The sequence below is a fragment of the Tauraco erythrolophus genome, chromosome 1, assembly GCF_009769465.1.
Source record: "Tauraco erythrolophus isolate bTauEry1 chromosome 1, bTauEry1.pri, whole genome shotgun sequence".
Lineage (NCBI taxonomy): Eukaryota > Metazoa > Chordata > Aves > Musophagiformes > Musophagidae > Tauraco > Tauraco erythrolophus.
The window spans coordinates 30,107,519-30,129,315 of record NC_141465.1 but is presented as its reverse complement, the minus strand read 5'-3'; the positions used below and the strand labels follow the sequence as shown (position 1 = coordinate 30,129,315).

Below are 21,797 nucleotides of genomic sequence, written 5' to 3'. Positions count from 1 at the left end.
CCTTACCACGTGCAGGAGACTGATCATGAGGCCCGTTGCAGGCAGCTCCTAACTTCAGGAAAGCATCATCTGTAATTGTTGCAGCTCTTTGTGCTCTTAATTGTGCTCCTTACCCAATACTGGAGTGTAAAAAGTCAAATGAGGATTGAAATAAGTATGGCAGCAGGTGTAATCCATGCTTACGTTCACTTTTGTTACATGCCCTGTAACAGTCTCCATGCTCTCAAAATGGCAGCCTGACAGCAGTGAACTGCATCTCATTCTAATGGCCTCAAAAATAAACGCTGAGCAGCAAGAGCTAGCATGATGCTGGAATCTTTCAGCTGAAGCCCCCCCTTAAGATTCTTCTTGGAAAGTAAACAGCTTGTATGTCTCAGAGTAGCTTGAAAGGAGAACTGCACTTGAAATTCAAGCCACTTCAATAATTAATCCTTTTATTGCTCTTGCCAGTGCTACTCTATTTCACAGCCAGAAGGGAGTGGAAGGCTAAATCAAGTCTGGAACTATCTTATGCCTAAATAAGGCTGCCATACAACAGCTACACTAATGCTCGCTTTATAGTCAGTCACTGGTGTGGCTGAAAAATAAACTCAGCAAGTTTTCGGAAGGACTGGCATACTGATGTAGTCAGCTGCACAAGTGCTGCTGCTGCTGACTGCAAGGGTAACAAGAACACATAAGACCGCCCGTTTTCTTGGTAAGGTTGTTGTGAAAAATGCATTGAATGTAAGCAGCTGCTCCTCTAGCATGGAGGAGCCAAGATTTTATCTATGTGAAAGCCAATGTGAAGCCCAGCCTCTGGAGCAGAGAACTTCAAAGTTACACGTCACTGCAGGACTAGTTTTCTTACCCCTCCAGGTTACGCTGAAGTGAAAGGGAGAGATATCCAAGCATTCAGTCTTGCTAAAATACCAGAGTAGGGTTCCATGCAAAAGAATTCTTAAGAGTTTGCAAACTGAGGGCTCCTCTATTGGACACAAACCAACAGTGGAAAGAGCTGATGCTGAATTTGTCTCAGCTCTAAGATGTGCAGGAAGAAACACCTTCTTACACTTGGAACCCAGTTCTAAAATACACATGGGACAGATGATAGCCGAGATAACTATAGTTCAGAATTATAGCTGGTCCCTTTAAAGTGAAAGAGTTGCTAAGATTATTTCCTGCAAGCGCTAAACAAAAGTGGCAGTAGCTTGTCTGTGCCACCACGCAAATTACTCAACAGCAGCTCAAAACTGTAATTTTGAAAATACTTTTATTTAAAAGTAGTGAAAACACTGGAAAAAGTATAAGTTAACCCCTTGTCAGTGTGTCTAAGAAGCATAAAGTATATTCCTGCAGTTGTATACAGTAGCTCCAAGACATCAACAACATGATTTGCAAGTCTCTGCAGAGACCACCTCAAGATGGCTGCAGATACAAGAGGGCTTCCCAGGTGAGTCACAGCAGTCGCTCGTAGAACAGGAGATAGGCTTGCGAGCTCAGCACTTTCGATGCAGACACAGCTTGTACATGGGTATCACTGATGTGGAACCACTGTCCTTTTACTGGTTCAGTTTCTAAAGCTATGGAAGAATTTAGGAGTAAAAGTCATTACAAATAATAGAAGCAATTAATCCTCTTACTGTTCCGCAGTAAGTAATAATTTGTAAAATATTTTTAATTATTTACCTTGAGGAGCTTGTCCTCGAAGGACAAGATCAGAGAGACGGTTGTTCATACTTCGCATTTTAGCGTAAGCAGTGTAGTGCCCGGACCTCATTGTTCCACTATGTTCAACAACTCCGTAGAGAGAGTAGAGTACTTTTGTATTCCCTTCAGACACGTTCTATAACAGCAAAAGTTTAGGTATGTCAGTCAGGTACTCGGTTTTAAACAAGGCCAGAATGCCAACTCTTCACTTTGCTTGGATTTGTTAGCTGATGAAAGGGAAGCTGGTCTTACGGACTCATGGAAGCACTACAGCTATGCTCAGTGGAAGCACACTGACTCAAGTACAAGTTGCACTTGAAAGTTATCCTCTATTAGCACACCAAGTAGCACAAGCTTGACAAGCGTTCTGCTGCAAAGATTCTGCTAAGCAGCTTAATTGTGAAAGCACAACAGAACATGAGAAAGGAGAATCTGATTGTTTTCCAACTTACTTTACATTTAGCTGTACAGAAAGGAGCCAAGTCTATCACTTCTGGAAACTTGATATGCCTGTTAACCTTCCGTAGATTAAATCCAGCCTTAAACAGACGAAGCAGAGGAAAACCCCATAATGTTAATTAAAACATGCTTAGTTACTAACTGGTTCAGGTTAAAGTTTCAACAACAAAATAAGTTTTACATTACACAAAACTGGGAAAAAGTAGCATTGTAGGGTTTTTTTTTCTCCAATGCCCAGGGTTTTCCAGCATTACCACCTTGCCTCCAAATGCTGCACTGGAGGACAAGTTAAGACAGCTCTTCAACTCACTCTTACGGTAACTTAATGGTAGCAAAAGTGGAAAAAAAATCAGGTCTATGTACATATGTAACTATGAGGACATCTCTTGCTTCTCAGATACTGCAGTAAGTCTGAGGATCTAATTTTATATCGTCAAAACTGATGTAACTTCCACTGCCACCTTATTCAAATAATCTTCCAGTATCAAACTGGAAAAACAAAAGGAGAAGATGACAAATGTTATTTCCCTAATCATGTTACAGTCTCTTGGAATAGGCTACACATATCCATTTTCTCTGTGGAATTGCTTTTCATCTACTTGAAGTATTTTTACCAAAATACTGAATAGATTTAAATTTAGAAGAGGCAATACTGTTTCCCATCCCCATTCCTTTCTTCTTTCTTTCTTGAAAAGTTAAAGCCCTAAATTAAAAATTTTCCTACAACTTGAAAAAAAGGTAAGCCACTTTGGTGACTATAAAAGACTTAAGTTGCATTGCTTTCCATTCATCTTTTTTTTTTTCCTTCCCCCCTTCCCTCAGTAAGGCCACAAATCCTCTCTTTTCCAATTCTACTGACATATTTGTTACATTCATTTATTAAAGGATCCTATCCTCTCTGTACTGAAATGTTAAGAGTCCACGAACTGCTGTAGTAGCAGGAAACAATTAATGCTAAGATACTGCTTAATACAGTAAGCAATAACAATAGTGAGGGAATATATTGCAAATAAGCTCACAAACCAGTGTTTTCCAGATAGCTAATGGAATATTCTTTCAGGAAAACATATCCCAACACCTCAAAGACCACAAAAACCAACCCTGCGCACCAATGCCTTCCAAACCTTGGAAGAAAAACCGAAACAGGCTTACAGGAAATGAAAATATGCTAACATTAGTTCTAAGTTAAGCTAGTACTATGTGTACATATACATGTTAAACTGATTACTATATACATACACACTTTTGCAGTATCAGCCTTCCACTCACCTGCTGAAACCTCTTTAAATGAAGAGTTAAAATTGGAGGAGCAAGAGAGATTAGCATCTGCTTTTTGGCGTTAGTATAAACATACTTCTTTTCACCTGCAGAAAAGAAAAACCACCAATGATTAACACCTAAACAAATGTTACAGCAAGTATTTCTTTGTTTTCACTACTTAGACTGTTACAATGTCATCTGCTACAACTGAGAAACTGAACATTCCCATTTAAGGTGGTGAAGGGCACAACAGCTGCTATCTTACAGATCCTCTGTGACAAAAGCAACCGCTCACCCCATGGCTGAGCAGTGCCAGCACAAGCAGGATGAACTCCTGCTCCACAACTCTCATAATGAGAAATTGCATGCAGCTTTTATTGGCCTTTTGAGCAAATACCATCATGATTTCCCTACGACCCTTACAGTTTAATTTTCACACTTGAGGAAAAAAAACCAGAAAAACCACCTGCTAAATAGCCACTCCCTACATTTACCCACATAAAGAATTTTTAGATTGAAACATCCTTTCCTTCCCCCTAAACCCAAACCCATTTCTCTTTGCTTATTCCTTTTTTTTCAGTCCTGCAGTATTGTGCACCCAAGCTTGTGAGCCTCCTATTCTTCTCAATTAAGAACTTACTTGTATTAATCTGTGTCAAAGAGGTTCTCGCAACTTACCCATTGGTTCTACAAATACCACTTTAGCAACATTCCTCCCCTTACCCACCCAAGCAGCAGATAGGGACATAAACTTTTCTTTTAAAAGGTAATTTGTCATACTTTTTATGTTCTTCTTTGGTCCATACTGTCTTTGTGTGCACACATCACAGAGCAGTTTATTGGTCTCAGTAAGTTTTTCATTACGGGTAAATTGATACAAACAGTGATGGACTGAACCTTCTTCTGGGTTCAGATCTTCCCTGTTTGCAAGGGTACAAAATGCTGTTTCTGGATCTTCAGTTGATACTTCACATGTCTTGACAGGAAGAGTTTGAAGGTCATCTAAGGTACTCATATCAGATTCGGCATTGACGCTCAAGTCTAGTTTTGAAAACTCGGCAGCAAGCTCTTCCTCATCTTCGTTTTCATCATCCTCATCTTTCAAAGACAGGTCATCAAGGCCATTAACAAACTTTATAGAAGAATCTGAGCCTTCCATAGGGAGATCCATGAGAGACTCATTTTCTATACACTCTTGTTCTGGCTTTCCTGTATTTTCATGCATGCTCTGAACTTCTGTACTATCTCCCTGTATACTCAAGTCTCTTTGAGTTACGCAGTTATCTTTGCAATCATTTGATGATTCCTCGTCTGGCTTCATATCAGGAGCTTCAGAGTTAGTTTCTGCCTCTGATTCTTGGTTATACTCGACATCTTTTTCTGACTGTTCAGTTGCACAGATATCTGACAAGTGAAGCACCTTTCCTTGAAGTTTTTGCTGGCGGCGCTGGCTCTGCAAATTGTAATACATAATATATGAGAACACAAAAAACCAGAGCAAATTTAAATTATATTCAGCATTTCTTACCATTTCTTTATCAAAATTTTTGTAGCATGCCATAGCTGCAACAGGTAGGAAGGGGAAGAAATAACATATGATTTAATGATCAGAAGTGATCAATTCAACCAATACTGAATTTATCCTCATTCAGATACTGTGTAGCAAGGAGCAGTGGGAAGTGTATCTTCCAACTACAACTAATGATTCCCTTTATATCTTCCTGATCCTTTATTATGTCTGTATTCCAAACTTCTGTGAATATTCTTGCAATTCATGGCTGGAGAACAGCTGTCTGATAAAAATTAATGCTACTTCAGACAGGCAACATAAATTCCATGCTCCTCTGGATACTAGCTTATTCCTAGTACTGCAACTCTTAACAGAATATGTAACTTCTTAATAGCAAAGACGTAGATACGATTGGTCTTTCCGGTTGTGCATCTGAGCGAGGACACATTCTAAGCTGCCCCTCTTCTTCTCCATCTAAACTGAAGAGGCAAAAAGAATTTGTTCTACCAGAAGTTGCCACCACTTCATCAATAAAACCAACCTTGGCTTGCTTTTTGGCCTGTTTCTTTGCTTTTTTCTGAAGGTGCTTACTTGTCCCAGGGAGCTCATCTCTCTGCTTAAGATAACACTCACTGTTTTTATCCTCTTCGTCTTCAGAATCCTTTTCTTTGATTTTTTTAACATTCCTCTCATTTGTAATTTTTACTTTCTACAAAAAAAAAGCCACAAAACAACCACAGAAGTAGAGATGTTACTGTCCTGAATAACAAAAGAGTATTCCAAAGAAAACTGTAGCGATGAGATGTTAACTGACTTTTCAGCTCAAGATATGTAACATTTTAGTGACCATAACATACAACTATCTCATTTAAGCCATCCTAATGTTTACAAAAGACGCGTCTCACTCCAGAAGGAGTCCATGTGAAACACTGACTTACAGAATGAAACGTTATCAAACAGTAAGGCTACCAAGGGCCAAATTCTGAACCTGTAATGGGGCAACATTACCTTTGGCTCCAACAGATGTAAATCTCATTAAACGCACTGAAGAGTAACGTTTTACACAAGCGGGGACATTTTCAGTTGAACTGCCTGCCACAGAATTTGTTTGCTTCTGCGAAAATTAACATGTTCACTGCAGAAGACATGTAATCCATTTGGCAGAGAGGGTTTCCTTTCAGTACGTACTCATTAGCTTTTGTGTGAGCAGTGCCACATAACAAATTTGAAATATTACATATATGGATAATCGATACAAAACACAAAGCAAATAAGTATTTTGAGTGTCTAAAAGATCAATCAAATAAATCAAAATTGATCAAATAAATATTCACAAACTATCCTACCAAGGTTTTTTAACTTTATTCAATAACCTGAATATTGTGATAAGTATTTTTACACTCAGTACAGAAAAGTCAGAGAATCATAGAATATCTCAAGTTGGAAGGGATCCATAAGGATCACTGAGTCCAACCCCCTGCTCCTCAGAGGACTACCTAAAACTAAACCATACGACTAAGAGCATTGTCCAGATGCTCCTTGAACTCTGGCAGGCTTGGTGCTGTAGCCACTTCCATGGATGAAAAACATTAAAAACAAATAAAATAAATAAAGCATTCAAGCAACCACTAGGCAGCCATCACTGGCATGCAATTTAGTTCAGTTTTTCAACAGTGAAGATGAATTGGGAAACATTGTTCTTTGCAACTCAGTCTTCTACAATAGTAAGACAACATTGGAACATACTAGATTATTCCCTAAGCCAATCTCTACATTAAAAACATTTGCCACAAGATCACCAACAGACTATCAGTGATTTTCCAGAGACAATTTATGAGCTGCAACTTACAGGACTCTCTCATGAAAATCTTATTCTCTGTCTTTTTGGGTAAATTGATAATTTTAACTTTCAAAAGAGGCATTTATAAAGACGTACAAATTCATTCCCTATTCATATAATAAAGGTGTTCTCATATAAGCAAACAAACACTAAGCCAAAAAAGCAAGCGTGTACAATTTCTTACCTGATCATCTAGTACAGGAAGTGACAAATCAAGGAAAGACTCATGGACCAAGGATACCTTTAAATGAATATTCAAGAGTCAAATTTAATTTTGTTTGGAAGTGGCTGGCTTGCTGTCAATATGCTTATCTGTATGAAATCTTCTCTGCATTCAATGCATGCTTTCACTTGTGCATACAAACGTAAAACACAGCTAATCTACCTTCAGCTGTCCGTGACCAAAATCCAGCAGTCATATTACCACAGAAATAAGCAAGAAATACTTTTAGAAATTTCAGTTTTCCAGTGGCCTAGAATGTGAAAACCCAACTTACAGCCTATGAGGCTGATATCTGCAATCTGTCATGACATTTGTCTAGCCCACTCACTAATACCCTTAATGACGTCATTCTCAGGATGCATTATCCCAACAGTGCCTTCTTTCTTAACTATTCTCCTAGCAACCCCGTGGTCATTCCAGTGTGGGAAAGACCTAATCATCCGATGAAAAAAAGGGCCTCTTGTAGCATACTGCTGATAGCAGAATAATTAATCCGCCCTAAAATTTGTACCACTGGAAGGTGTTTACCAGGAATCCGACAGTGAATTCTTCTGGCAGAGGCAGCTTGCTGTTTGCTGACCTCGTTTTCTGGAAGTCTTTTGAAAGAGACTGAAAGATTAGCTTTATAACATAAGGGAAGAATGATTCCAGCCAAACAATGCCCCTCTTTGAAAAGCATGCAGCTATTAAACTCTTAGAAGTGTATCAACTGCAGCAGGCCTCTCCAGTTTCACTTATTTCTACATATAGTTGTGTTAGGGCTCTCCTGCAGATTACATAGAATTATATTTAACGCTATTTAAAGCGGGCAATTTACTTACAGTTCTGCATTCCTCACACATAATCGTACTGGTTAATTCTCCACCAAAGATTCGATCCACAAAACTTTGTATTCCCTTTTTCTTTTCGTATTCTGAGAATTGGCAAAGTATATAGTAATGTTAATAATATTACATTTAATATACTGGCAATCAATTTAGTTATGGCAAACAAAAAAAAAGTTAATACAGTATGCAAGATGTACGATGAAATGCATTGGCCTGTTCTAGTTTCCTCAGGAAGTACAGGAAGATTCTTAAAGATTCTTTCACGTATCAAAGGAATAGGGGTGAAAACATATTTGCAGAAGATGGTTTGACTTAACCAACACCTTTACCACTTTCTCAACTGAAATGCATTTCCCTGTTTCTCAGAAGTACTGTATCTCAGTAAGAGCTCCTGTTTTCTCTCAGGGCTTAACTCAAACAACAGTCTGAATCTACAAAAACAAGCACCAACTTTTGTCTGTGTAAGTGCCCCACAAAACCAATTTCCTCAGGTTATGTTTTCAATGTAGCACATAGTCTGAATTCATATTTGCTCATCATTTTCTAACCTAAGTCATGTTGAAAAGTTTAAAAATTTTTCTGTTCACTGTTTGATTTTTTTTTACCACTGTTAAGCAATAATGGACTACTAGGACTGAATAAATAATTACATTCATGTGCTAACATTTTAATTTCTTACATAATATTTGAATGATTAAACACTACCCAAACATATTTTAATGTATAATGTCTATACAATCAACTCTCTCTTACACTGTTAAGAAGGAAGACAGTAAGCTCAGTAAGACATTTAAATAGATTAACATTGTTGAGCCTTATATTCTAGATACACACATAGTCAAGGGATAGCATGAAGTTGTACAATTAAACATGTATTTTAGTTGATACTATTAGCGTTACTTTAGGTACTTCAATGAAACAGAAGATTTTAAATGATCACATCGGTAACATGTATTTTACCTTTAATTTTCTTTTTAAGTTCTTCTTCATTTTGTTTGTTAGAGTCAGTCAGTGCCTTCAGTATTCCAACAGTTATTTGCTGAAATTTTCAAAATAAATACACTGTAAAATTTCCTAAACTAATTCTGGTAACTAGTTCATTTCACAAAATGTTTCAGATGGAGAAAAAAGTTTAATCTTCAGCAATTAAGAGAATCAACACAAACACCAGAAATGCCTGTAGAGACACAAAATAGCTCCTTCAGATATTAAAAAAATATAACAGAGCCAAGCTCAAAACTGTAACATTGCAATTAGTATGTAAGAAAATCAGTCCAAGGATGAAATATTTCCCAAATTAAAACTGGCAGAAAAAAAAAAAAAATTAAAAAAACCCACAGAATTTCCACAAGTGAACTTTCAGGCATGTCAGAAATTAAGACAAAAGGACATTCTTTTGGGTGACTACACATATTCCAAACCCACTTTTTCTGTAGAAGCTTTGGACAAGCCAATCTATTTCTGAAGGACAATAGACATTTATATTACAGGTGTTGAACTAATAAAGACCTTTAGACCAAGCAAAACTGAACCTTTCTACTTGACTTTACTAGAAGAGCATAGAGAACAACCAGGACTCTGCTTTCCAAAAAGGCAGAGAATATCATTGCCTTAGAAACCTAAACAACTCATGCAACATATGTACAAGATACAAGCCACAAATAAACTTCTTTCTTTGAACAGTTTTGTTAGAAGAAAACAGTACTATCTGTGGTTGCTCCTTCACAATCCCACTGCTTAGAGGCTGTCCAGTTCTACAGCTCTGTTGCTAATCTGCTTCAAGTAAGCACTATAGGCAGCACAAACCACTCTACAGCAGTTGACTTATCTCGGAAAGAACGTTTTTTCTCTCCTCATGGGAGGGGAAAGTCTTAGTCAGGGGTACCAACATGAAAGGTACGCACAACTATGAAATTAGCACTCACTTGGATTTCTTCTGCTCTCATTCCATCAAGTAAGTAACGAAGCAATTCATGACTGTCTTGCTGCTGATAACCTTTAAATCGTATTGCTCTGTTAAATGAAACAATAATTGTAAAGTATAACTGAACTTAGAGATAGACAAAGTAAAAAACAATTCATACCAGACACAGAAGGACAAAGCCTCAAGAACGTATGACTATAAAAGCAACAAGTGTCTACATATGGTATTCTCTAAAAATATGAAGCTAGCTAATCAGAGTATGTGACTGAATATCTTTCATTCTACTTCATTTATATTTTGCTCTTTATTCTCCTCTTTCAAAATTTGTTAATTATTATACAAATTTGATATACTGTGATGTGAGCTCAAGAAAATAAAAGGGAGAAAACTGACCTTCTTTTTAAACTTATATTTTTTTCATACTCACTACATCATGCAATTGTACAGATACTCACTTTTTACAAACCTGAGCAAAAAGTTCCTTAGGAGTGACTACCCCCTTTTTGGTCTCTTGCATTTCTGTCAGGAACTGATACATGGCTAATGTCAAAGGACCTGGCTGATCTAGTTTTATCAGCTGAGGTTCCTGTTTTAAACAAAAGCAACAAAGTTGTTTTGCCTTAATTTGATGACAGATCCTTCTGGAGTAAGTTTTTCCTTATCTAAACACTCCAGTTCTTGAAAATATTATTATAAAATAGAATACATAAAATGGCAATAAGTTAACCTGACAAAAAGAATCAACACACAGTTTCTCATTACATGACACCAAAATACTGGGCTAAGAATCAGTAATTATTTATTGCTTAGTTACAACTCTGGATTTCTTGCTTTTATTAGGAAAAAGAATACAAGTTCTTAAAAATGCACAACCCTTCTTTCCTGTCCAAATCCCTAACTGTAATGACAGGTGTGTTATTTAAATTAGTGCTGCAGACATCCTCTAGTTCCCTGTTTGGCATTTAGACAAGCAACACTACAGCAAAAGTTACACATTTTCATCCTTTAAATAACTGAACCATTATGTAAGCACTCCTTTGATGACAACTAGTACTCAGGAGTATTGAATCACTGCTCTTTCACTTTGAATGAAAGACCTCTGTTGACTTCAGGAGCAGCTTTATGGAAGTCAATGCTGAAGTTTCCACTGATTTTACATCTTAATCTTGTTAGTAGTTAGCTGAAACAGCTTTAAAATCCAGATGAGTACTCCTTGTTTCTTTAACAGATTGGAAGGGTGGGAAAAAACACTATGGAGGTCAAAGCATATATACCATGCACAACTCAGGTGACTCGATTTTAACTGTTGCGCCAGGCATTTTAGCTTCTTTAAGCAGCTCCCTCAGGACTGGAGTTTGTGATAAATTCTGTAAAACATAAAAGAAAGAAAAATATTGGTAACTAGGGTAAGAGGAAGGCCAGCTGAGTTCCACTGGTCATGGAATTTGTAGCAACCAGATTAGCAGCAATTTATTTTTCCCAAACACAAAACTAGAGTGGTAACTACCACTTTGGACATTCTAACATTGTTTAACAGTTAAAGGTACATTCCATGTAGCTAATGGGACTTCCAAGCGTTCTCTATAGATATACTGGATTGCAGAAACCCTAAATGTACTATTCTTATACAGACTGATCTTTTCACAGTCTATTTACTAGTATTTGTTTCTAAAATCAAAAGGTGGGCATATTTCCTTGGTTTAAAACATGTTTGGTTTTTGTTGTGTTTTTTTTTTTTTTTTTTTTTTTTTTTTTTTTTTTTACAAATCAAGTAGTTTACTAAAACCTGCCAAGTACAGTGAGAATTTTGAGTAAAGCTTCAGTATCGAGAGCCAAAGAGCACAAGATTCCATGCACATTTTAATACACACCAGAGAGCACCCTTATTTAATTCAAACATTCTCAGCTGAGAAAGACACACAAGATGGCAATGTAATATGCTCATCCTGTTAATATTTACTTTTATTTCATTTCCTCTTGCTGAGAGAGACATTTTTGTTTCAGTAAACACCCACAGTCTTTGGATATTAATCTCTTACATTCTAAGAGGTCAGCAAGGGTGATGTGCCAATTTTTTTTTTTTCCACTAAACTAGAAAGTTGGCATGCTTAATCTACATCAGTGAAAGATGTTGTCCCTCAAAGACAGGGCAGTTTGTTCTATCTCCCCTCAGAGCAAGTCTGAACCTGCAGCTCCATTTCTTCATATTTCTCTAGGCCAACATGCTATTTTTAGAATGAACCCATCATTCTTGGCAGATAAAAATCACATTCTAATTGTATCATTGTACAATACTGGGGGTGGGGCTGTTGTGGGTTGTTTGTTTTTTGTTCTCTTGCTATTCAATATGTTTTTTTTAAGACCAGCAATAACTACCATACCTGCATCACTGCATTGAAGAAACATGTATTCCCCAAGTTACTAAGTCCTCTCACAGTCACTTCCAAGTTAGTACTTAAATGAGAATTCTCTTCTTTAAGCGAGACTTCTTTTTCTTGCTCATTTTTGCTGTCTTTTTCTACTTTTTTATTTTCAAATTCTCTGTTCTCTTGTTTCTCTACTGAAATAATAAAAGAAAAAAAACCCCAACAAATATTAACCCAGTAACAGAGAATGGGCTAGGAAAGTTATTATAAGCAGCAGCAATCTGCTAATAATCAGCTAATTTAAAAATTAAACATATAATTCATTCTGTAATTGTACAAACGTAACACTAATTTAGGTTCTTAAACTGTCTAGGTAACAGGAGCTAAAAAAAGAAACAAAACAAACAAACAGAATATCAAGCAACCCCTGAAATGCCATTTCAGATCAGCAAGCCATTTAAACATGTCACTTGGCCAACAAGCCATTCATGCCAACAGTCTCTGAAATTCTGCCTGCGTTACCAGAAATTTCATTCCTGTTGCAAAGGAATGCTCCCCTGTATGCTAGGGCTTTATACAACATCCAACAAAATGGCATCTGAGACAATATCCCTTTTGACATGGTGCTATTGCCTGAGATGAAAACATAGGCCCCCCACTGTCATAGCATTCTCAGGTTCGTTTCATGAACCTAAAAAGACATATTGGTTTTGGCTGGGCTAGAATTAATTTTCTTCACAGTAGCTAGTATGGGGCTATGTTTTGGATTTGTACTGGAAACAGTGTTGATAACACAGGGATGTTTTTGTTAGTGCTGGGCAATGCTCACACAGCATCAAGGCCTTTTCTGCTTCTCATCCCACCCCACCAGTGAGTGGGCTGAGGGTGCACAAGAAGTTGGGAGGGGACATAGCTGGGACAGCTGACCCCAACTAACCAAAGCGATATTCCACACCATGTGACGTCATGCTCAGCATATAAAGCTGAGGGAAGAAGAAAGAAGGGGTGGACATTTGGAGTGATGGCATTTTGTCTTCCCAAGCAACCATTAGGCATGATGGAGCCTTGCTTTCCTGGAGATGGCTGAACACCTGCCTGCTGATGGGAAGTGGTGAAGGAATTCTTTGTTTTGCTTTGCTTGGTGTGTGGCTTTTGCTTTCCCTATTTAACTGTCTTTATCTCAACCCACAAGTTTTCTCACTTTTACTCTTGTGATTCTCTTCCCCCATCCCAGCAGGGGAGAATGAGTGAGTGGCTGTGCAGTGCTTAGTTGCCAGCTGGGGTTAAACCATGACAACAGATGAAACTGGAAGGTTTATATTCTTCAAGAGACGTTAAAGATGTTTTCCCAAATATTACTGTTGTGTATGGCTCAAAACCTCAATGACCTGTTTAAAAATACCATAAGGGAATTCCAGGTAATTTTCAGAATAACACCCATACTGGTTCTGCCAGTTTGGCAGTCTACTATTGACAAGGTTTCTGATAAATACGGCTGTGAGTGAAGATTAACTTGAAAATAAAGTAATGCCAGCTCAGAGAACGCAAGGAAACCAGACAATACAATCTTTGCAGATGGATGGACAACAACAGATGGAACACCTGAAGCAGACATCAACTGCACCCGAGTATTCATCCGTTTTCCAGTCAAACCTGAGAAGATAATTCTGGCAACCAATATGCAGTTCAAATATTAGATGTAGAGGAACTACAGATCTGGGAGAGACTGACCAAAACCACTAAGATTCTGGTCCCTGTGGGAAAATCTGAGCTGCTTCCTGAACAAATAGTCAGAGACAGCCACTTGGCACTGCTGGATGGTTGTGACCTATTTTCCAAGGGGGTTCATGACTTGACCCAAATAAAGGATGGTGTTGGAATTTTGATAGCTATGAGTTATAGCTCAGTTATATATGTTGATTTGCATATTCTTCCAAGTTTTCTAGTGGAAATGTCTTGTACAAAAACACTGTTGCCAATGTGGAAACTGGGAGAGTTTTGCTGGGTTTGTTCCCTTTTAAACAACCACGTTTTGCAGATAGCTTGCAGGCTGAACACATTATTTTAGGGAGTTCTTGACGCACTAACACAGCCCCAGCAGAAAAATCCTCTTGTATACTCCTTCCATTAGGAAGTGTGCTGCAACAGCTGGAGATTTAGTCATTCCAACTGATACATTCACAAATACCTACAAAACTACTTTTAAAAAATAAAATGAAATTATCCCTAAGCAGTGACAATTGTCCTTCAAATCTTAAGGCAGACTGAGCAATGCTGCTGAATAAAAGCAACACTTCAGAGTACTGCAAGTCAATTCCTTACTCACAGAAAAACTGAATATCACACCAAAAAAAACCCAGTACAGTAAAATTGCGTGGTGGGTTTTTTTTTGGTCCTACTCCTGCATTTCTGATCTGTAAAAGTTCAGGGGACACTGAGCAAAATCCTGGTCCAATTAGGTCCATGGGCTAGGATGCTACTGATTACGTCAGAATTCTGACAAAGAAAAAAAAAAAAAAAAGAAGAAATTAGCTTCTTACTTTACCATAAGGTATTCCAAAAGTTAAATCTAATTTAGTGTACATTCTTGATTTACAGTGCTATCTCCTACATTTAAGGGACTTTCTGATTGACTGTATGTATACTACAGTTACTTACCCACACGTGATGAATTGACACAAACTTGCTTTCGAACATAATCCACAGTCTGACCCAGTCGGGTTGAAGTATTATATGGGACTTCGTTATCACATATGTAGCACCTGTCTCCGCCACCCCAAAAGAAAAAACAATTAATCTTATTATTCTCTATTGTTTAAAAATCCTGAACTATTTGCTTGTTTGATGCTATTCATTTCACAAAGTTACGAAATTAAATCTTAAAATAAATCTTGTAAAAGTCTTAGAGAAGAGTTCAATTTATTTCTGATCAAAACAATAAAAATTTTAAATTTTAAAGACTCTCTTTACTAAATTATTTCAGTAACTGGAGATTGTAATTTACAAATCTAAATTAGGCCCTTAAAAAGATGTGCTTTAAAACCTAGCTTGCAAGAAAAAGAAATGCAGGGGAAATTTTGCCAAAAATCATGAAACTAAGATACCAGGCCCTGACGGAAATGACTTATCAACGTTATGACACGGAAAAAAGTTTGAGTATTCTAGCCAGGCAAATACTTCATTACATTTAAACTGAGTAAGAAACAAATCTGTGTGGTCCATTAGTCCTGCACACTTTTATTTGCTCTTCTGTTGCTGACACGAATCCATTTGTCCCTTTATGAGCACAGAAGTGTATGGTTAGGCCGCTGATCTGTTTTAAATAAAATTGTGAGAGGAGCTGCAGCAATAAAGGCTCAAGTAAGAGTAAAATTCTGCCAGAACACATGCAGCAGAAGGAGAGCTGTATGTACCAATTTTTGTAGCTCTGCTCAATCAGCTCTTTGAAGAGATCACAAAAGGTACTGAAGAGACGCAAATACTTCAGCATTTTGAAACATACCAATTACGATTCTTAGGCACAAATGCATTTAGCAGATTTCAGGATTAACGGAAGTCAGAATCTATTTTCTGATATTACAAACAGCAGAAGTCTACAGCAAAGTGCTTCCCTAAATCTCTGGCATCCCTGGAATCAGCTGCAATTTTCACGTTTCTTCATGTCCCATTGAAAAAAATGGCTCAACTTTTGGATCCCTGAGTACGTATTTATTGTTTGTCTAGTTAATTATAAAAATAGGCATTCTCACTCCCAGAATAACAAATGATAGCTATTTCTATGGGCAATTTTAACATCACAACCTTTCATCCATCAAAAATTTTGTAGGTAATCTTGAAGGAATCAAGGGATTGGAAAAAGTTTTTTCAGCAATGGCTGTTTAACCAGCAGGGAAAAAACATAATAGATCCAACTGGTAAGTCATACCAGTACTGAAAATACATACAATAGCACTTGCTGAAAACCCAAAATAGCAGAACTTAACGAATTACTAGAACTCTCCTCTTTCTATCCCAGTTCAAAACTCTTCTTTTAACTGTTTACAGGCACTATCCAAATCCAATCTCAACCACATATGCATGTACACAATAAAGAGATTTATTCATACATTCACAGCATTAATAAATTTTGAACAAAAATACTTTTGCATTTATGTACTAGGCCCACTGTGAAATACAGTTCTTGAGTATAAATTATCGTTATAAATCAAACCTACAGTCAATATCTCAATCTCTGAATAATTTCTTGTGCAAGTTTGTACAACCAGGAAATTCTAGAAGGCAGCAAAACATCTTGCTTAGACAACTTCCTCTCATTCTCAAGTACTGTGATTTAAAAACTATATAATTTTAGAAGAGAGAAAATAAAGCACTTATAAATAAAACCATAATTTTAACATTAATTTAAATTCACAAAAAGAAGTGCACTAGTTCATTAGTAATACATGTTATTAACAATGTCCATTTCCATTCTAGAGTTCAATAAAAATACTGATCATTACACAAAATTGCTAAATATAATCAATTAAAGAGATAATGTTATATAAAATGAATGTAATGATAAATAATAAGTTTTTTAAAAGGCTACTAAGCAAAATCACAACCCTTATATCAGGCACATTATTTCTGTATAGCACAGTTTAGAAAATTAAGGTCCTCCCTTACACGGTAACGTACTATTCCTTTTAAGAGAAGGAAATACTACCAGGGAGATGGAATTTGTATTGACTGATCCAGTAGCGTCTTGTAATTCTACAGCTGTGCTTCTTAACTGTCGATATGGTATTAAATGGTCATATTTATTGAGAAAATAAAAGTAATTAAGTTTTTCACTAAGTGCACATCAGAAAGCAGCTTCTCCCAAGGCTGAAAGTTAAGATTTAGAGCTACATATCAACTTTTGTTTCCCCGTGTCAGTATTTTGACCAAGCAAAAGCAGTAAAATATGAAGTCGACAACATTTACTAGTTGACTGATTTCATCTTCAATTATGAAAACTTCCTAGCAATAAATTTTACAAGAAAGTAATATTTATTCAGCAAATCTCAGCAAGGACTGCTGGGATTTTTGCATTTGGAAATGCTTCATATATGTCTGGAGATAAATTCTAGAATTCATAAAGAAAAGAAAACACAAGTTATATCCCAGCCTCTGTTGCCCTCTAGCTATGTCTTACAACTGTTGCCTGACAAACTCACCACACACTCCAGTTGTCCAAACTGAGAACCAAACAATGGGGATCTGATCTTGGCGTTGCATAATGCTTTAAAGCATGCTGTTCTTGAGAATTTCTGCCACAGCCCTATAATGTTGATAACCAGAAGTGTCACAAAATCCAGTTGACTATCAATGAAACATACATAAAGTCAGAGTATAAACAAAGTATTAAAATGAAGACTGTTTAATTATGCTTAGCTAATTTGGACGAACAGATAGGTCTCTATTTCAAGATGCTTATTTCTACAGACAGAAAAGTAACTTACTGGGTGCAGAATAACTATAAAGTTGCTTGGGCACTGAACATCTAATTTACAAATTCCAGTTCAAACAGCTTAAAGAACGAAACAGAACAAAAACTTCTCCAGCATGAAGAGCTCTAAGTTTAATAAGCTAATGGGAGCATATAATTTTATTGTAAAAATCACAAATTGGGAGTCTGAACGGAAATTTTCATTTTCTTAGCAAAACAATTTGGACTTTATAGGAAAATAAGTCCTCAAGATGGTGTTTTAGCCTTAAGTCTGCTAAATGCTTTTGTGCCAAGCTTCTAAGTACTTCATTTGCAAGTCACAGCAGACATTTTCTTAATCACACTAAAATATATAAAATCATTTACGTAGCACCACCTTTAAAATAAAAAAAGAGATAAGGTAAGAGTTGAACTAGAAGCTCTTGTTCCACTATATTATGAGGCACTGAAAGATATTAAGACAAATTAACAACAAAACAAGAGATACCCTATGGCCACATTTTAGACATAACCATATCGAAGGGCTTTCGGCAGTCTCCTCCTCAGATTTCTCTTGTGTCTTATTGTCTACCCTGCAGTCCTGACAAACGTGCCATTCCACGTTCAGCAGTGCCTTTTTCAGATGACCTTGTTCCAATCCTTTACGAATATGCTTGCACACAGGTTCTGCAGAATAAAAAGCACAAGAAGGATGTAGGTATCATTAACAAATGCAAACATCTCCAGGCTTCAAAGACACAGGCAGCAATCCAGAAGCTAGGATTGCCTTTCTAGAGTCAAAGAAATATCGACAACTTAGCAAACATATCAGCAAGAAACCCTTTGTTACCTCCATTCACAGTCTGGGGATACTGTTGCTGCAACCTAAACTACTGCTTTTCTAAAAAAGGCATCACTCAAATCTACATCTAGTCAGATGATTTGGCAAAACTTTTGGGTACAAACCTACCCACTGTGCCAGGCTGTGTGGGCTTCTATTATTGCCACCAGGGAGCAGCCACAGCCCACTGCCACCACTCTCAGTCACCAAGGCAGCACCTGGCTGGCCTATAAAAGTGGAGATTACCGAGTTTACGCTTCTATCTGAGTTGCCTCAGTGAAATTACGCTGCAGAGTATGGTAAGAAAGAAGAGCAGTCATCCTACCCATACCATTTTCAGTTCACACTACAATATTACACCCTACTTGCGGCTGCATCTTCTGAGCCTGGTGGGAACTCCATATACTTAACCAATCTCTGCTAAGAATGGTTAGACTGAGAACAGGCATCTGCTGTTAAGAGCTACTATATGGACTTTATCTCATTTCTTTTTTGCTTAATTTTTAAGGTTGTTGGTTACACCGTCCCTTGAGCGAAGAGAAGCTGCCTATAAGCTTAAGTCATGTACAGAGAAATTGTGACTGACAGACAAAGCAGACGCAAACTGATTAAAGTTCTTCAAAATAAAAAATGAGGAACATACATATTTTAATATTTTTTCCTTTTTTTTTAAAGTGTAGGTCTCTAAGACACTTAGCATCGTCATCCTACAATTCTTCACTATTTACAGTTACAAATGTCTAAATTTGCAAATACAGAGTCGAATATCTGACAGTACCAAGAGTTAACTCAAGAGTCAAAAAAGCACAGAATAAACCCATGCTAAAAGAAAAACGCTGTATGTACTTAATATGGTAAAACAATAAATAAATCACATTTTTGTGCAACTATTATTGAGAAGAATTACATAGCTGTTTACATAATTTAACTGTCTTAAGTCCTCTGCTACAGAGGCATTTTTATTGCTCAGATAGCACAACAGCTCTGAATCCATCTTTGCTGAGGACCATATGCAACATTACAGCCTCAAGTAGCAGACTTTTCTTCGCATGAGCTGAAACTGGTGAAAAATTTTGTACCTACAGATCTGTTTCTCTTCAAGATCATAGGATTTTACCACAGTACAAATGCTAGATAATAAGAGCCAAATACAGATATTTAGATGCATTCTTTAAGCCATTTTAAAAAATCTCTTGCTTCACCTACAACTTCAAAATTATCTTTTTTAAACAAACCTTTTATATATTGGCCACTGCTATTACAGTGGAATTACTCACAATGAGCAGTCTTAGTTTACATTTGTGGCTTTATGGAACTTTGTTGGAGTAAGCTAGCCTATTTTTAGCTAAAGTGAGATGCCATCAGCAATTGCACCATAACTGATTTCTTTGCTGTAGAAAAATGAGGAAATGTCATAGCAGACACTGATCTTGACGCCAGAAGAAATCAAAACAAACAAAAACGCAACAACCAAAAGCAGCGAAAAAGCCATAGGAGACAGAAGCTACCACAAGACCAGGGCAACCAGGAAATCAAGTGGAGTAGACTTGAATTGAAAATAAACAGGCCATCACATCAAGCTTCTTGGCTAAAACTGCGAGCGCTCTCTCTCCCAGCTATGGCTCAACTTGTTTCCTCAGTCGAGATCAAGGAAAAAGACGGGCAAGACACAATTTGTGACCCAGTAGACAAGGTGATAGAAGAGAATGCTACACAGCATGAGCAAATGGGTAGAGCTATAATAGCCCGGGTAAACAAAGTAACAAAAAATTTCAACACATGGGTGATATTCAGTACAGCTAGGAGGATAACATTAACTATCTGGGATTAGGAACAGAAGGCAAGGAAGAGAAAGAGGTTTTAACCAAAAAGCACTATGACTAGAGAGTTGAGGTGTCCAGGACCAGTACTAAGTTAGTTGCTAGTGTAAAGACAAATGGTTTCACATAAATATTTAAATCACAATCTTTTCTGCTGAAACAAGAACCTTCTGCAACAAAATCTTCATTGGGAAAATGCTACTTAAACTCATCATGATAAGCTTAGCAGCTGACTCTACAAACCCTTTATATTTTGAGGGATTGTATATGATTCAGTACAATCTGTGTATCAGTAAAGAACTGTGTGTCTGAGTTTCTTGAAAACCAGAAAATAATCCGAGTTTTCAAGGCAGGATTATTATTTTCTGGTGTACTTTGAACAGTAGGAACACTAATGTTTCTTGGTAGACTTTAGTTTCAATTATATGAACCCACACTTTGCAAACGAGACTTCAAAGCCAATGACGAGTGTAAAGGCCTTCTAATATTAATGCGTTTTCAAGCCCTCTTTGAGGTTAAAACAAATATTAGGACCACAGACTTCTCTGAGGAAACATACCCAGCGTATCCAGAGACTCATCAGACTGTGCAGCTTTGCCTTTGATGCGTTTCTTTCCCATATTTGCAGTCTGCAATTTTTCTTACCTGGAACAGTGACCTAGCAAAGAAAAACAGCAAAGGAGAAAGTAGGTTTTGTTTTACTTGTTCATCGCTAAACAATAAGTTATTTCTACAGCCAAGATGATCCTTGAGGTGAATTACCTTGCTTTAATTTGACAGTTTCAAAAGAAAATAAATTAATTATACTTTAACATAAAACAAGTGTAACTGTTGTAGAGGTAAGATCACAGTGTGAATTATAAAAACTAAATGATTTAAAACCTTAAATCAAAAGCATTGCACAAAAGACCAAGATGGAAAACTCAAGTATCAAAAATCCTATAAACCTTTAGGACTCGTACTTTAACTAACTAACTAATAACACAGGGATTCTAGGACAAAGAATTGGGTTTGTCCCAGTTAAATCTTTAATTTTTTTTGCAGTTACAATCTTTTGGTTTTCTTTACTGCAAATTCCTAGTACCTTTGAAGAAGTCTGACACATGCAAATACTCTAACGTATTTAAAAATATACAACAGGAGTTCCAATATTTCAATTTTTTCACTGGGGCAGATTTATCATCGCTTTCCCAACACATCAAGCAAATAATTCAAAACGGGTCTGTTATTTGGTATGCCTGCAAACCCTTCTAGACAAGAGTGACCTCCACCACAAAGTCCTAAGCCAAGTGTTTGCCTTCAAAAAGTTGGCTACTGCACATTCGGTAGATCAGTTTTAGTTTCTAGTCTGTAGCCCCTGTGCCTTTTCTCAAAAAAGATCACTCAAAAAGATCACGTGAACTTGAAAATCGGCAAAGAAAACACACAAGCTGAAAGGGTTCAAAATCGAGCCTCTGCAGTCTCATGCAGCCTTTGCAGGTTGGCCTAACCCTGCTGCCCGCCCTTCACATAAACGCGTTAGCACAGCACTAAACCTGACCTGAACATCCGTCCTTCCAAAACCATCCCTGAGCTCGCACTCAGCAGCACAC

At 37.1% G+C, this 21,797-nt stretch overlaps 1 protein-coding gene across 5 annotated transcripts; it reads right to left on the bottom strand.

Moving 5' to 3' along the window:
* Positions 1-1,283: 1,283 nt before the first annotated feature.
* Positions 1,284-21,734, bottom strand: USP16 (ubiquitin specific peptidase 16). 5 transcript variants are annotated; one of them, XM_086617590.1, is made up of 17 exons: positions 20,765-21,734; positions 18,053-18,231; positions 17,294-17,397; positions 14,757-14,860; positions 12,114-12,292; positions 11,007-11,099; positions 10,188-10,318; positions 9,734-9,821; positions 8,769-8,847; positions 7,803-7,894; positions 6,943-6,999; positions 5,460-5,627; positions 4,132-4,861; positions 3,418-3,512; positions 2,142-2,228; positions 1,669-1,825; positions 1,284-1,562 (listed from the first exon to the last, which is right to left on the bottom strand). In XM_086617590.1, exons 1-17 carry the CDS (start codon positions 20,823-20,825, stop codon positions 1,438-1,440), a joined length of 2,529 nt encoding a protein of 842 aa, XP_086473716.1. In that variant the 5' UTR covers positions 20,826-21,734; the 3' UTR covers positions 1,284-1,437. The 5 variants fall into 5 exon arrangements, with proteins under 5 accessions (XP_086473716.1, XP_009986908.1, XP_009986909.1 ...); XM_009988606.2 differs by having other exon boundaries at positions 4,189-4,861; XM_009988607.2 differs by having other exon boundaries at positions 4,189-4,861; positions 12,114-12,289.
* Between the last annotated feature and the right edge of the window lie 63 nt (positions 21,735-21,797).